The sequence below is a fragment of the Cherax quadricarinatus genome, chromosome 33 (assembly GCF_038502225.1).
Source record: "Cherax quadricarinatus isolate ZL_2023a chromosome 33, ASM3850222v1, whole genome shotgun sequence".
Classification (NCBI taxonomy): domain Eukaryota; kingdom Metazoa; phylum Arthropoda; class Malacostraca; order Decapoda; family Parastacidae; genus Cherax; species Cherax quadricarinatus.
This window is the reverse complement of record NC_091324.1, coordinates 21,274,647-21,292,509: the sequence shown is the minus strand read 5'-3', so window position 1 is coordinate 21,292,509 and position 17,863 is coordinate 21,274,647. Positions and strand designations below refer to the sequence as shown.

At 40.2% G+C, this 17,863-nt stretch overlaps 2 protein-coding genes across 8 annotated transcripts in view; one reads left to right on the top strand and one right to left on the bottom strand.

Annotated features, from left to right (window-relative positions):
- Positions 1 to 5,710, top strand: part of LOC128693991 (uncharacterized) — a 42,403-nt gene extending 36,693 nt beyond the window's left edge. Inside the window, exons 3-4 of the mRNA XM_070090907.1 lie at positions 191 to 307; positions 2,174 to 5,710. Of these exons, the coding sequence (XP_069947008.1) occupies positions 191 to 307; positions 2,174 to 2,245 (189 nt within the window). The 3' untranslated portion in view covers positions 2,246 to 5,710. The remainder of the gene's footprint in view (positions 1 to 190; positions 308 to 2,173) is intronic.
- LOC128693867 (PDZ domain-containing protein 7) overlaps positions 5,193 to 17,863 on the bottom strand; it is a 270,106-nt gene continuing 257,435 nt past the window's right edge. For all 7 annotated transcript variants that reach the window (XM_070090906.1, XM_070090900.1, XM_070090904.1 and 4 more), the window contains one exon: positions 5,193 to 6,958. In XM_070090906.1, coding sequence (XP_069947007.1) covers positions 6,925 to 6,958 — 34 coding nt within the window. In that variant the 3' untranslated portion in view covers positions 5,193 to 6,924. The remainder of the gene's footprint in view (positions 6,959 to 17,863) is intronic.

The window sequence follows — 17,863 nt, the reverse complement described above, 5'->3', positions numbered from 1 at the left end:
GGCCCAGTGGCTAACGCGTTGGTCTGGAGTTTTAAGACTCTCCAGCCGCAAGTTCAGTCCCCGCCCATACTGTGGTTTATTTGCAATTTTGTCATTACAATTTCGTGTGTCAATTTATTAGATAAATGTGATGTTTTATTTCATAGGAATAGTGACCCATAATTTAATTTTCTTAACGAATTTATTACAGGAAGTACTGTATTGTTTCACTGCTGCCATCATGAATATTGCTGGCGGAGCCATGGCTATTGAAACCTACCAGGACATGAGTAGGAGTAAATCTTCAGATGCTGGGATGGCAATGGGGGTAAGGTTAATTTTTCTTGCATGCAGGTTGCAAATTGGTGCTGTGTTTTGGGGTTTGATGTGGGCTCGTACTACTTGTGAACTTACATTCTTTCACTGTCACAACCCCCAAAATTAAATTAAAAGTACTGACAGTACTGCAATTTAAAACAAAGATATATATGCAGTATATACTTTTATCTTACAAAATGATAATCTCTTTTTGAGGGGTAATGACACCAAAAACATGAAATTTGATGAGAAAATTATGGAATTATGCAAGTGCAAACTTGGTATGGGTGCAGTTTATGCATCAGCAAGTTTACCGAATTTTAGTCACATTTTTGGCCATTTCCAATGCTCGATTTGACTCCTAGCTATTTTACTATTATACTTTGTTCTATCAATTTAGCTAATCAGTTATCAGAATTACTCTATAATGTTCACAGAATTTAGTAATTTGGCCAATTTTCCACAAAATTAAAAAACAAAAGTATAAATATAATCCAGAATAAACACTGCAGACATTCTCCCCACTAAAGCAACTTTTCCTCTCTTCAGAAATAATGTCCTCAGGCCTCTTCCATTTTTAATCCATCATCACAAAAAATCAGATTTACCCTACTTCTTGGATAAAGTATAACAAAGAACAATTGGTCATGGTTAAGAGCATCCCAAAAGTTGAGGGGGAAGCAGATCTGATAAAATATAAGACACAAGGGAGCCCCCTACTCTTCTTCAGAAAAATTGTTGAAAATCTTGTATTTCCACCACTTTGAGCCCTATTATAAGCTACGGTTTCCTCCTCACATTGCTTTAAAACCCTTTAGAACAGTTGGTCAGCACCCAGTGACTTGTTTGGTTTTAATCTTTACTGGTCTGAGGACCAGGTTACGTTATTATACTTTCAGGAAGCACCAAACATGTAGGGGGTCACACAGCAGTTAAGTTAGATACAATAGAGGAAATGGAAAAAAAAAATTCTGCCCTTCTTGAGGGGACTATGTCACTAGCAACCTTAATATTGCATTTTATTTTTGTTCTAACCAGTATAATTGATTTCTGAGATTTTTGTAAAAGCTAAGGCAATTAGTGTTAAACAGTTCACACTTCTTTGGCACTAATAATAGGCTGACCTTAGTTACATTTAAATGGGACAGTCTTGTTTGTATATGCCTAATAGAAACTGTGTTGATTTTCGATTCCCTTGCAACTTTAATTTCATATTCTCTCTTGGCTTTTCTTATTTTTTGACCTTGTTATATTTAATATATTGCCCCATGTGGTAACCCCCACTTAATTTCTGTAAATGCTTCCCTAAACATGGATACCTAAGAGATGTTTAATCTATTGTTTATCCATTGGATCATTTGTTTGATCTAATTTTGCATGAAGGGGCAGCCCCCACTGATTATTTTCCACTTTAAACATACAATGAAACTGATCGTGCTAGCCTCTCCCTTTGTTACATGCACACCAGCTGCTCATTAAATTTGATTTTTTGTGTATTTGCATGTTGAGCCAAAATTTTAAATGCAAGAAATATTATAATTGAGGAATTGCTTGAACAAGTAAGCCATTATGATATGTAGAAGTATTGGATATGCTGTACTGTACTTGTTCCTGGCACTCCTGATTTCTCTCTCAATTATTTGTATATGCTGTACTGTACTTATTCCTGGCACTCCTGATTTCTCTCTCTCAATTATTTGTAATGTGAACATAGAGCATCAAGTTTGATTCTAGTGTAGTATATGAAAGATAATTAGGAGGCTTGAAAGCATTAATTTTAATAGTTGAACATGACATTTCTTAGAATTAAGTAGATAGTTTCTTTATGTATACATATACTTAATTGTACATTTAATATACTGTTCAATCTTTTCAGTCGTTGATGATCATCAATGCTCTTGCATATCTGATTGATGCTGGGACAGGCACCATTGCTAACCGTAAATAAGGAAGAGAATTGGATTGCCACAAGTTTCAAGAATGCTTCTTTGGAATAGTGAAGACTAAATGTTTAGGATTGTTGGGTAAAACCAAAATCATATATTGTAATCTAAAATGTCAAGATTTTAGTCTATATACAGTATATATATAATGAATCTAGATATTAGATTGTACATGTAATTTTCTTTAGACAAAATATTTGACAATGTTTATCTTGCTATTTATTCTTAAATAAATTTAACATTCATCTTTACCAAGAAGTTATTTTGATTTTATCGTAGGTTTCTTTTTACATGAAAATTAACGTTCGCCTTTTAAAATTTTGAAAGATGCATTTTTTTTTTTGTTAAGGTTTAAATTACAGTTGAGAGAGTATTAATTTTGCTTTGTTTTAGTAATGTCCTCATAATTGGAAGGTTATGGTACAATAATATGTATCTGGCTTATTACTTTTACAAAATAGTCCAGTGCTTCTGTTTCTCTTGGTCTTTAATGATAGCTTTTTTCATTATCAAAAGCTTCATTTAGATATGAAAATAAATTCACAATACACGCTATCTAATTGTGTGTATATGTATATTACACAATTAAATAAAATCTTTCATAATACAATTTTATTGCAAAATTTGCAACAAAATGGTGATGCAAATTGATAATTTTATTTTAATTTGTCAAATTTAATCTCTCTCTTTGTCACTAAAGCAAAAATGGTACCTGGTAAGTATCTGTAATTTAACATTATAATTTAATTTCTAAGTCTCTTGCATATGTATAATTAATTTTTGTGTGCATTTTTTTTTTTTTTCAACAAGTCTGCCGCCTCCCACCGAGGCAGGGTGACCCAAAAAAAGAAAGAAAATCCCCAAAAAGAAAATACTCTCATCATCATTCAACACTTTCACCACACTCACACATTATCACTGTTTTTGCAGAGGTGCTCAGAATACACAGTTTAGAAGCATACACATATAAAGATACACAGCATATCCCTCCAAACTGCCAATATCCCAAACCCCTCCTTTAAAGTGCAGGCATTGTACTTCCCATTTCTAGGACTCAATTCCGACTATATGAAAATAACCGGTTTCCCTGAATCCCTTCACTAAATATTACCCTGCTCACACTCTAACAGATCGTCAGGTCCCAAGTACCATTCGTTCCTATCTAACACGCTCACGCATGCTTGCTGGAAGTCCAAGCCCCTCGCCCACGAAACCTCCTTTACCCCCTCTCTCCAACTCACTCACACACACTCTATCTCTCTATCTATCTATATATATATATATATATATATATATATATATATATATATATACAACTAAAATACAGTGGACCCCCGGTTAACGATATTTTTTCAATCCAGAAGTATGTTCAGGTGCCAGTACTGACCGAATTTGTTCCCATAAGGAATATTGTGAAGTAGATTAGTCCATTTCAGACCCCCAAACATACACGTACAAACACACTTACATAAATACACTTACATAATTGGTCGCATTCGGAGGTGATCGTTATGCGGGGGTCCACTGTACCAGGGGTTAGCAACCCCTTCTATATAAATTAGTACATGTATAAAGAAAACTTCCATTTTTCTTTTTAGGTCACCCTACCTTGGTGGGTGATGGCTGGCGAGTTGAAAAAATATACATTATATACACACACACCAGTAGTTTATAGAAATTTTCACTTTGGTATTACATTATATTTTTTTAAGTGTACAGGTGTATTCCAGTATTGCACATATTTTAGTACTAGTACACGTGTTAAATGTGCAACCTGATACACAGTGAATTAGTGTTCCAATTTATTCATTTAAGGCTGTAAAGTCAGTGAATGCGAAAATTTTAACACACAAAAATTGTAACGTGGCAGAAGTAAAACTACCCATAATGTGCCATGTGATGGCAAATGTAGGAAACTGTTTTTGTCATAACGATTATCATGACATGAAGCCTGGTCACAGACCAGACCAGGGGGGCATTGACTCCTGAAACCCCTACAAGATATAACCCCCCCCTCTCTCCAGATATTTAATTTGTCTGAATTACATATATAATGTGACATCAGGGTTGAGATGTTAAAATTTTTAAATACTATAGTGGCATATTACATGTACAGTACTGGATACAGCCAACAGTGAAATTCTTGTACAGCCTACTGTACAGGAATTTCATTGTTCAGTACTGTACAGTGAAATTGTTGTACAGTACTGAACAGCAAAATGTGTAATGTGTATTTAGTTAAAGTACCCAGCAGTGTTCAATACCATTTCTTTTATTGCTAATGAGCATTAAAGTTGAACCAAACTAGAGTAATCTTAACCACTGGTAAGGGAGCATAGTTTGTGATTGCAATATTATTTTCCTAATTGTTTTACTACAAGAGTGAGTTTAGTGTTTGTATACTGGAGAAATTTTCCTTCATATTTTGAAGTTTGATTTTCAGTAGTTACATTGTAATTCATAATGCAGATGAGCTGTGCCTGGATGCCTACCTCAGTTTTGGTTATCAATCGCTGGCATTATTATAGGAAGTACTTCAGGAAGTGAGAATAAAATAGGGATTCTTAAACCTTAAAAATGTCGTGAATTACTAGAGCAGTTAATGGAGTGCAGCAAGTCTCAGGTATGTCAAGTATTTATATTTGTGCCGTAATACTTTAATCCATCTAGTAGGTTGTGTGTTTTCAGATAATTTAAATCTTCAAATAATTTGTGGAGAGTTGGAAAGCCAATATTGAAATCTAGAGAAAATTTTTTAATTTAATATTAGACTAATAATGAAATGTATAAATACTAGCCATTTTCCTATAATCACTATTTTACTTTGACAAAAAAAAAAAAAAGTAGCAATATACGGCAGGTTTTCTTTTAAGCATTTAACCAGGAGAGAAGACAATTGCCAAAATTAATTATATAGAATGTGAAGAAAACAATGAGTAATGTACAATAATGTACACGTTATCAATGACGAATACATATAAGATGATTTAAAAAACTGTACCTCACATACTTTTGGTGAGCAATATAATTACTAAGCTTTTCTTACATTACTACGTTTTATAGTCATGGGTATAACTTCACACAGTTTGATGACTTATAGATAAGAACTGAAAATATTGCTTAGAATTTATATATTTAGCACAATTGGTTGAAGGGCATATTTAAATTGCAGTAAATACTTTAGGTTTGTGTATAGGGCATTGCCTGAGATAGTTCATAATGCATTTTCTTAATTCATTTTAAAATTTTAATTATTAAAAATAATTGTTTAAATGGATGTACTGCAAAACTTGTATATAGTGGCAGATGAACACTAACCCATTTCATTTCAGTACACATACTATGTACCCTTTACTAGTAAGGCAGAATTGTTAACACTCGCTACAAATTCCCCAAGAATTTTCACTCAGCCAAAGAAATATCTATCCCATATTTCTGTATATTTTATAATAAAGCAGTACTTGCAAAAATATGTGTATAAGATTTTTTTGCATACCCAGCCTAACCTTACTATCACATCTATTATGCTCCTTTTTCTGATTCATATTTCAAAAGAATACACTATATCTACATTAACCCTGAGTTAATACTATGTGAATTGAAGTACTTAGTAATAAGTATAGTACTAGTTTCCCTGAAATGCTTTACATAATGAGAGGCTTTCCTTAGATCATGGGAAAAAAAATATTAAATCCCCACACAAACTGTGTAGGGATTTGAAATCCATGGATGTTTTTAATTAGTGTGCAGATTGAAAGTTTTTTACCTTATTGCATTCCTCCCTCACCTCTACTGAAGAGTATCCTATATCTGTTGCCCTCTCTGGTAAACTTTCCTGATTGTTTAACTATTAATCTGTTACTGGTGCAATCTTGCCACGGAATGTTATTTTTCCCTTCAGTCAAGCAAGGGTTCTTATGGGTGTTATCTTTACTTGGAGTACATCACTGGACCCTCAGAGCCCTAACACTGAAATGTTCAGGGTTCAAAATGCATTTTTATTGTGGAGGAAATTGCCTTTAAAACTTGAAATTTATGAATAATCATTTATTGGTTCAATCTGAACTGTTAGTGTACACAATGTGTATATTGATTCTTAATAGTATTTATAATGTAGATTTGTGAACACTTTGAATTCTCAGTATTGTAAATACTGATTTACTACACAGAAATATGTACACAAAATCATAGCATATTTATAGTCCAAACCAGAAAAAGTTGGTATATACAGTGTATACATTCTTATATAAACTGAGGAATTATATATTACAAACTAGTAATTTTCCAAATAGACAGTATAGTTACCTGAATGAAGAAAAATATTAGTGTAAATTTTGGTGTACTGTACTTGCAGTAAAACATATAATTATTACTGCATGAAAGTATTTGTATATTATAATCATGGGGGATGGAAGGTATTCAGGGAACTGGCACACACATCCAATTCCCTAGATCAAGAGCCCCTCACCAGCATCAAGGAACCTCCCTTGAGGGGTGGTATATTTATAAATCATGACCAGAATATCTATGGTTTCAGACCATACAAATAATAGCTTTAGTATATACATGTATATTAGGCTTTCTCCAAATATATTTTTGGAAAACTACTACATAACAAAAAATATCTTATGGCATCAGCACAGGGTTTAGACAAGACATTCCTTACTAGTACATCTTGGGCATACTACGTTCGAGGATCATCTTCACCTACTGTTGTCCTGAAAAATAAAAATAGTAATATTACAGACTAAGTTACAGGGATATATTAAAATTAATGGCATTCTCATTACATTTGTTATTATTATGGAACACTATGAACATTTTATTCATAATCTACAAGAATAATTTTCTAATATTTGTTAGTGCAGAAACTTAGAATAAAAATCTTTAGAAACTAATAATCCCAAGAAGAAACATGCTATATGTATTTGTGCATAAATTCACACTTTAATATAAATTTATGCACACATTCTATGAATATAATTGCTTCTCCAATCTTGCAGGTTCATATACATTGCAGCTTGATGAGGAATATTTTTGTATATTATTATATTTATGGGTAAGCACTCATCTGTAGGGGTCCAGACTGTTCTGCAGATTTAAGTTCTCTATTTGTGTACATTTAGCTTAGGTTTATCATCTATAAACAAAACTGAACCACTTGTGTACCATAATGGCAATAAATGTAATACTGTAGAGGTAACAATGTTTCGCACTCATGACATTGACACACTAGAGTTGATCCAAGATGTTTACTAGTTTAATTTTTTTTTATCCACTGCAATCATACTTTGTGTATGTTCATTTTATGCATGTAGAGAGATCTTACATTTGTTTGATAGAAATTGGTTATAAACCATAGATTTAATTACATTCTGTGACAGCAGGATATTCACTTATACAAGACCCTACTGCCACATCTTCACACTATATAACTTGACTCAAGAAATCGTAATGACACTATTGCAAACAAACCATACCCTCGGCCGGGATTGAACCCGCGGGCTGGAGTTTTGAGAGACTATGACCGCGGGTTCAATCCCGGCCAGGGGTATGGTTTCACACTATATACCCAGGCACATTAACCCTCACCATAACAAGGAAGGAGAAATAAGCAAATGTTGGTGTAAAGCTGCAAACAAAGCAGGATTTTGTTTAAAATGCACTTAATGGATATCCCAAACTTACCATAAAGCCTTCTTTCTAGAAGTTATTTATTAAGTGGATAAGGACAATGTACAGAAATGGTCTTACACACAAGAGCCACTCTGAAACTGAATGTTATATGGATAAGGTAGTAGAGACCTCGAGAACCCTAACCCTGGCAAATTTGGATTTTTCTATTACTGTATTATTATTATTATTATTATAATCATCAAGGGGAAGCGCTAAACCTGGAGGATTATACAGGGCCTGGGGGGGGGGATGTGGAAGGCATTCAGGCTTAATTCGGGGAACTGGAGCACAGATCCAGTTCCCTAAATCAAGAGCCCCTCACCAACTTCAAGGAACCTTCCTTGAGGGGTATTACTGTAGACCATTTTTTGCACCTTAATACTGCCTGTTTGTGAATAATTTCCATCTTTTGCTCTGGAGGTTCACTACCTACTGAGGTAACTTTTCTATATCCATTTTAGTTTTTTTTTTTTTTTTTTACCAAATATATTCATACTGTCTGCTTATGGCATATATTGAGAGCTCACCTTTATTTGATAGAGACTGGTCAAGAGTCATAGATTTTACGTTAACATTTTGTTAAGGTTGAATTATTAACATTACTTTCTCCTGTTATTTTAAGCAAAATGCATTTATACTTTGTGTACGATCACTATATATGTATAGAGAGCTCGCATTTATTTTGAAGAGATTGGCCCTGAACCACTATTTCGTGACTTGTAAGACTTGTTTTAGTTTCAATGGCTCAGAATCAGACGTAACTGGGAGAGCTACAGCCCACCCCAAACTTATAGCTCCCATCACTGACCTTCAGTTTATAGGACGCAGAGTGATTTTTTTTGGAGACATTTTATGGAAAAAAAAAAGTCTAATAAGCCGCAAAATACATACAGTAATAGTTGAAAGCCACAAGCGACTATGAAATGTTGAGAGAGAGAGATGCAGTGGACGATTGCCTGCTGCCTTGCTCCTCACAGCCCTACGAGATGTCACCCTCTACCCGTTCATTGTTTTGTCTGGATATTAACCATGGCCTCTTCAAGGGGGGCTCCTTGGCGTGGTGAAGAGGCTCTTGGTCTGAGGAATTAGACCTGTCGGTCTCCTTCCTCAGACCGAACCTAATTACCCCCCAATCCCCCCTTCCCTATCCCATCCTCCCTTTCCTCCTCCCCCTCCCTTTTGCCCTTCCTCTTTTTGGCCTTTGGGATTTTTCCCACAGGCGCGCTAGTTCCTAGGTAGGGGAAAGGGTACCAGGGTCCATCCCATTCCGTTGAGGTTCTTGGCGGTGGCGTAGTTTGCCGTGGAATCTGGATCACCTGGGGATGTCCCGATCCCTCTCCGGTATCCCGGAGAGTGGCTTTGGGTGTCTTTTGGGCGGTGGGTGTATCTCTGGAAGCCACCTATCGGATTCCGGGGGTGGTGGCTGAAGAAGGTATGCTTTGTGGCGGATATCCGGCAGCCCTCTCCTTTGTCCACCGAGGTAGCTCGGTAGATGTGAGGTTGCTATCCCGGATTGCTAGTTTACTGGCATGATGGGTAGGGTATGGCACGGGTTCCATGCTGCATCTATGCTACTTGCGGTGCTGAGGTCCTCTTGGGCGTGGAGGGAGATTTCTGGCCCTTTCATTCCTCCTAGGAACTATCCCTCCCCAGTCCCCCCCTTTTTTTATTTTTATTTTCTTTCTTTTTCTTTTCTTAAAAACAAAAAGAAAAGTAACCTAACCATGGCAGCCCTAGTCCATGAACCTGATTCCCCCGGGCCCCTTCTTGATACCGCACCCCGTTCTGACCCCACCTCGTCTTTGGACCACTCTTCAGACACTCCTCATGCCCCTGTACCTCTTGCCAGTGCTGTTTCCTCACCCACTTCAGGTACTGAGGTCTCGACTGACTCCTTTGACTATGCTTCCGGCCTCTCCCTCTACGGTGCGGCAATTTTCGAATCGCCGGCCCGTTCCGCGTCGGACCAATTCTGGTCCCACGCCTAAACGCCAACGACAGTTATCTGCTGATGATACTTCTCCACCTCGTTCTTCTCAGAAAAGATCAACACGTCCTGCACTCCCTTTCCACACTCAGTTTCAGACTGCACAATGGACTAAATTCTTCACTTTATGACCGACTTCCTCTACCGCCTATCTTTCCGACCACAGTATTGGCAAGGCACTCCTACGCCATGTTGGTAAAGATATTTCTTTTCATGCTCTTAAGAGCGGTACGCGCATCATCACTACAGAATGCTACCCAAGCTCATGATCTTTCTCTTCTTTCCCATATAGATACTGTTCCTGTCACTATTGAAAAACATCATTCCATCAATTCTTGTAGTGGTACCGTCATTCTGCCCCATACCATAGTTCAACAAAATTAACAGACATGTGGCAATGACATTCTTGAGCAGCTGGAACTCCAAGATCTCCCAATCCTCAAGGTAGACACTTATGTTCTTCCTGCCCGCAGGCGGAGATGATACCCTAGCAATGTGGCTCGTTTAACTTTTGACAGCAGTGAACTCCCATCCTCAGTTTATGTGGCAGGACATCGGTTACAAGTTCGAAAGGTGATCCCTACACCGCAGCAGTATAGAAATTGCTGGCGATTTGGCCATCCAGCTAAATATTGCAGATCCATAGCCGAATGCCCGGTCTGTGGTGCCGATGACCATTCTAATACATCTTGCAATCGACCTACCTCTTGCCTTAATTGTCATGAGGCTCACCCTTCGTACTCTCGCCGTTGCCAAGTCTACTTAAATGAGCGGGAAATCCATTACCTCAAAGAGGCAGAAGGTCTCCCTTATGCCATGGCAGTTTCTCATCTCCGCCTCCGAGGGAGACTACCTCGTGTTTCTTATTCCCGTGCTTCAAAACGTCCCCCCACTTCTGGGGTCCCATCTTCTGCAGCCTCCTCTGTGGTTAGCTCTCCCATAGTCACTCCTGTATCTAATTCTTTTGCTGTCCTAGGCTCAGACGTCCCTACTTCAACGCCTCAGTCTGTTCACGCTTCTTCGTGTTCTCCCTCAGTATCGACGAGACCTCGTACGACACCTCCTCCCAATCGTAACTCTACTTCTCAGAAGTCAAAAGAAGGTCCTTTAACCCCTCCTTCCCTACTTCCACCTCCTTATTTTACCTTCCCTGTCTCTGTACTGGGTTCTTCTCCTCTCACTGGCTCTGTTACAAGTGTAGAGGTTCACCCTCCTCCTCGTACTATACCTACCTCCCCTGTTCCCTCCCAGGTTTCTTCCTCTTCTGCCCCCTTCCATGCTTCTCCAGTTCCCTCCACCCTTTTGCCCCCCCCCCCCCTACCTTGGTACAGTCCATTACCGTTCCAATCTTTACTCATCCTCCCCCTACCGCCTCCCATACGACGTCTCTGAATTCCGAAACACTTGAAGCAATCTCTGAATATATTGCAGAGACCAAACCATCAATGGACACTGATCCACCCTCTGTTCCTTCTCTCTCCTCTCCTCCATCTGCGCAACTCCTTTCTTCACAGCGCACTGTTCCTTCGCTGCTTGAACATTTTCCGCTGCCTCCGCATGTGGACTTTTCTAACCCCTCTAGTCCGTAGGAACCCTTACCTGTGGATTTCAAGTACAGTGGACCCTCGATCAACGATGGCATCGATTAACGATAAATCCGACCAGCGAAACATTTTAAAGCAAAAATTTTGCCTCGACTAGCGCTAAAAAACTCGACCAACACTATTCGTTCCATCCACTTCTGGCCAGTGTTTACAAGCCAGCCAGCCACCGCAGTCGCTTCCAAGCATACAATCGGAACATTTCATATTATCACAGCCTTTTTAGTGATTGCACCTGCAAAATAAGTCACCATGGGCCCCAATAAACCTTCTAGTGCCAATCCTACAGCAAAAAGGATGAGAATTACTATGGATATGAAGAAATAGATCATTGCTAAGTATGAAAGTGGAGTGCGTGTCTCCGAGCTGGCCAGGTTGTACACAAAACCCCAATCAACCATCGCTACTATTGTGGCTAAGAAAACGGCAATCAAGGAAGCTGTTCTTGCCAAAGGTGCAACTATGTTTTCGAAACTGAGACCGCAAGTACTCGAAGATGTTGAGAGACTGTTATTGGTGTGGATAAACGAAAAACAGATAGCAGGAGATAGCATCCCTCAAGCGATCATATGTGAAAAGGCTAGGAAGTTGCATGAGGATATAATTAGAAAAATGCCAGCAACTAGTGGTGATGTGAGTGAATTTAAGGCCAGCAAAGGTTGGTTTAAGAGATTTAAGAATTGTAGTGGCATGCATAGTGTGATAAGGCATGGTGAGGCTGCCAGTTTGGACCAAAAAAGCAGCTGAAAAATATGTGCAGGAATTCAAGGAGTACATACAGTGAAGAATTGAAACCTGAACAAGTGTTTAATTGTGACACTGACAATGTTGTGAAACACTTTAGGAATGTCATAAAGGAACGGGAGGTGCAGGCCTCTATGGACAGATATGTTGTGCGACAGAGGTCCAGTGACTCTCAAGCTGGTCCTAGTGGCATTAAAAGAAGAAGGGAAATAACCCCGAAAAAGGACTTGCCACCTCAAGTCCTAATGGAAGGGGATTCCCCTTCTAAACACTAACACCATCAATACTCTCCCCTCCTCCCATCCCATCAATCATCACCAGATCTTCAATAAAGGTGTCATATAACTGTGCATGTCTTCTTCAGTTTGTGTGTATTAAAATTAATATTTCATGTGGTAAAAAAAATTTTTTTAATCCTTTCGGGTGTCTTGCACAGGTTAATTTGATTTCCATTATTTCTTATGGGGAAAATTAACTCGACTATCAATAATTTCGATTAACGATGAGCTCTCAGGAATGGATTAATATCGCTGGTCGAGGGTCCACTGTATTTTTATCATTGCCAATCATGGCCTATTTACAGTGGAATATACGCGCCGAGCTTCAGATGTTACTCTCCCAGTTTTCCCCTGTTGGTGTTTGCTTACAGGAACCAAAATTACACTCTGCTGTTCTCTCTCCCATCTCAGGCTATAATTTATTGTATTCGTCAGATCCTTTTCCTGATGGGACCTTTAATGAAAGTGCCCTTCTACGCAATGATATTCAGTACCATCAGCTATTTGTTCGGACTTCGCTGCATTACACAGCAGCCCGTATCCACTTGCATAGGTGGTATACGCTCTGTTCTTTATATCTCTCTGCTTCTCGGGCATTATCTATTCTGGATATTGCCTTTCTTGTTTCGTCATTACCGCCACCAATTCTGTTACTTGGCTATTTTAATGCCCATCATTTCCTCTGGGGGGGGGGGGAGTCTCACTGTGATTCCCGTGGCATTCAGTTAAGAGGCTTTTCTTGCCACCCACCCCCTCCATGTTTTAAATACAGGTACTCACACCCATTTTGATCCTCGGACTCGCACTCTCTCTTGCATCGATCTCTCAGTCTGCTCTTCCTCCGCCGCATTAGACTTCACTTGGTCTGTTCTCCCGGACTTACATGACAACGATCATTTCCCAATCATTCTTACTTCCCCTTCATATTCACCACCTCTTCGCATCCCACGCTAGCAATTTGATCAGGCAAACTGGAACCTTTACTCACTCCTAACTGTTTTTAGAGAGGTTCCTTCTTCGTCCTCCATTGATGAGCTTTTACACCTCTTCTCGTCCTCCGTTTTAACCGCTGCTTCTAATTGTATACCCCAAACTTCGGGCAGGCATTCTCAGAAATGCGTGCCTTGGTGGTCTCCTACTTGTGCTTGTGCAGTACGTTTGAAACGCGCTGCATGGGGCAGGTACCGGTACAATAGAACCATGGAGAGACTTCTTCATTTTAAGCAGAAGCGTGCGATCGCTCGCCGTGTCATCCGTGACGCTAAATGCACTTGCTGGCGAGATTGTCTCCACCATCACCTTGCTTCCTCTATGAGTGCAGTCTGGAAAAAGTACGAAAACTGAGTGGTAAATATTCTCCTGACCCGGCTCCTGTTCTGCGGGTTGCCAGTGTTGATATAGCAAACTCACTAGATGTTGCCAATGAAATTGGCAATCATCTGGTCCGTATCTCTCAGGGACTCCATCTATGCCCCTCGTTTCTTTCCTCAAAGTCTGCCAGAGAGTTAGCACCCTTGGACTTTTCTTCTCTCAGAGAAGAACAGTATAATGTCCCTTTTACACTTCAAGAACTGGAGGCAACACTCTCAGCTTACCGATCATCGGCAGCTGGGCCCGACGACATTCACATTTGTATGCTACAACATTTACATCAGTCAGCCCTTGCAGTCCTATTACGCCTTTACAATCTTATTTGGTCACAAGGAGTTCTTCCACAGCTGTGGAAATCTGCCATTGTTCTCCCTTTCCGCAAACCAGGCACTACGGGACATGAAGCCTCCCACTATCTTCCCACTGCTCTTACCAGTGCAGTTTGCAAAGTGATGGAACGCCTGGTAAATAGACGTTTAGTGTGGTATTTAGAGACACACAACAGTCTCTCCACTCGTCAATATGGCTTTCGTAAGGGACGTTCTACCATAGACCTCTTACTACGCTTTGATACGTATGTCCGTAATGCCTTTGCGAATAACCACTCAGTTATTGCCATATTTTTTGACCTTGAGAAGGCATGTGACACAACTTGGAGGTATAATATTTTAGCCCAAGCCCACTCTAGGCCTTCGAGGCAATCTACCATCCTTCCTTAAGAACTTTTTAACTGACAGGCATTTCCGTGTTCGGGTTAATAATGTGCTCTCCCCGGACTTTATCCAAGCTGAAGGTGTCCCCAAGGGATGTGTTCTGAGCACAACACTTTTTCTCCTTGCTATTAATGATTTGGCCTCTAGTCTTCCATCACATATTTGGTCATTACTCTATATTGATGACTTCGCTATTGGCTGTGCAGGTGCTGACTGTCACCTCATACAGTTTCTCTCCAGCATGCGGTCGACCATGTTTCCAATTGGGCCACCGCACATGGGTTTAAATTTTCCAGCACTAAAACCCACCAAATTACTTTCACTAGACGCTCTGTCATCTCCGATCATCCTTTGTACCTATATGGCTCCCGTATCCCTGAACGTGATACAGTCAAGTTTCTGGGCCTCCTCTTTGACCGTAGGTTATCCTGGAAACCTCACATTACCTCTCTGAAGGCAACTTGTCACAGCCGGTTGAACCTTCTTAAAACCCTTGCACATCTTTCATGGGGAGCTGATCGTCGAACCCTCCTTCGCCTACATTCCACCCTCATTTTATCGAAACTTGATTATGGTGACCAGATCTATTCAGCGGCATCTCCTGCTACTCTCTCTAGCCTTAACCCCATTCATCACCAAGGATTACGTTTATGCCTTGGTGCTTTTCGCTCTTTCCCTGTCAAGAGCCTCTATGCAGAAGCGAACGTTCCATCCTTATCCAATCGCCGTGATGCCCATTGCCTTCGCTACTATGTACGCTCTCATGATCTCCGCAATCCTTCCATTTATAGAATGGTCACTGATATTAGTAGACATTCTTTATTTGTTCGCCGCCCCTGTTTGCTCCGTCCCTTCTCTCTTCGCCTTCATTCGCTAGTCTTCTCTTCAATTACCACCTTTCTATGTACATGTAGCATCTCACTTTTCCCTACCCCCTGGGAAGTTCCAGCTGTTCGAGTCTGTTCTTTCTCTCTCCCTTGCTCGAAAGCCCAACTGTCTACGGTCGCTTCCCGCTCTCTTTTTCTTGACCACTTCCTCTCTCGTTCTCATGCCATTGCTGTGTACACAGATGGCTCTAAGTCTTCTGACGGCGTAGGATTCGCAGCAGTATTTCCGGACAGCGTCGTATGAGGACATTTACTATCTTCGGCTAGTACTTTTACTGCTGAATTGTATGCCATCCTTGCAGCACTTATCCGTAGTGCATCTATGCCTGTGTCATCATTTGTGGTTGTCTCAGATTCCCTTAGTGTTTTACAGGCTATACAGAAATTTGATACACCTCACCCCTTAGTCCTCCGTATCCAACTTTGGCTACGCCGCATCTTTACCAAGCATAAAGATATTGTTTTTTGTTGGGTCCCTGGTCATGTTGACGTACAGGGCAATGAACAGGCAGACACTGCTGCGCGGTCAGCAGTACATGACCTACCAGTTTCATATAGAGGTATTCCATTTACGGACTATTTTGCTGCAATATCTTCCCACCCGTTGGCAACAAGGTTGGTCTACTATGCTCGGCAACAAACTTCAATCTATTAAACCGAGTACATGTATAGGTTACTGGCCGTCTTGTTATCACCAGTGTCGAGGTTGGGAGACTACTCTCTCCTGTCTTCGCATTGGTCATACTAGTCTTTCTCATGGAGAGGCGCCCTGCTCCTCTCTGTGAGAACTGCCAAGCTCCATTATCAGTCAGCCACATTCTGTTGGACTGCCCACTTTATCAACGAGCACGCAGAATTTACCTCCGTCGTCGTCTTCGCTCCGCTGCTCTCTCTTTACCTTCCCTTCTCGCTGATGGACCCACCTTTCATCCGGACTCTCTCATTGACTTTTTGACAACAATCGACTTACTTCACAAATTCTGATACCTTCAGCCCTTTCTACTTCAATCTCTTGCTACTCTCTACCCCCGTACAATCCCCTGCCCCACTGTTTTCTGTAACCTACTGATCATCCCTCCCTTCTGCCATCCAATACCCTCGCTTCCTTCCCTACCCTGCAGCGCTGTATAGCCCTTGTGGCTAAGCGCTTCTTTTTTATTATAATAATAATTAACCATGGCATAATACTAGAGGTGCTGAGAAGAGGAATAAGCATGAAAATCTGAGTATTTTTAAAAGAAAAAAAAAAGAAAACTGTAAAAATAAAGTAGCCCCAATCATTTTATTAGCTGTATTTTCTCTGGAAGTAGTGTATGCCCAGTTTCTATGGAAGGACTACACATGTCAAATGCATGCTTCCCTAAAGAAGCTAAAGTTCAAAAAAATTTTTATTTAGGTTTTGGGTAGATATAAATCTTTTACAATTGTCTTGATGGCACAAGTGCAAAATTGGTTATCTGAGGTTAAATTTGCATCAAGTCAAACTTAAACACTTGAGGGTCTAATTAGGCCTAGATCAAAAGACACATCTACAATATAAATTGCCAAATATTTTACTACTGATTTAAGTGATTTTTTTTTTTTTGATATTACCTGGAGTTTACCTGGAGAGAGTTTCGGGGGTCAACGCCCCCGCGGCCCGGTCTGTGACCAGGCCTCCTGGTGGATCAGCGCCTGATCAACCAGGCTGTTGCTGCTGGCTGCACGCAAACCAACGTACGAGCCACAGCCCGGCTGATCAGGAACTGTCTTTAGGTGCTTGTCCAGTGCCAGCTTGAAGACTGCCAGGGGTCTGTTGGTAATCCCCCTTATGTGTGCTGGGAGGCAGTTGAACAGTCTCGGGCCCCTGACACTTATTGTATGGTCTCTTAACGTGCTAGTGACACCCCTGCTTTTCATTGGGGGGATGGTGCATCGTCTGCCAAGTCTTTTGCTTTCGTAGTGAGTGATTTTCGTGTGCAAGTTTGGTACTAGTCCCTCTAGGATTTTCCAGGTGTATATAATCATGTATCTCTCCCTCCTGCGTTCCAGGGAATACAGGTTTAGAAACCTCAAGCGCTCCCAGTAATTGAGGTGTTTTATCTCCGTTATGCGCGCCGTGAAAGTTCTCTGTACATTTTCTAGGTCGGCAATTTCACCTGCCTTGAAAGGTGCTGTTAGAGTGCAGCAATATTCCAGCCTAGATAGAACAAGTGACCTGAAGAGTGTCATCATGGGCTTGGCCTCCCTAGTTTTGAAGGTTCTCATTATCCATCCTGTCATTTTTCTAGCAGATGCGATTGATACAATGTTATGGTCCTTGAAGGCGAGATCCTCCGACATAATCACTCCTAGGTCTTTGACGTTGGTGTTTCGCTCTATTTTGT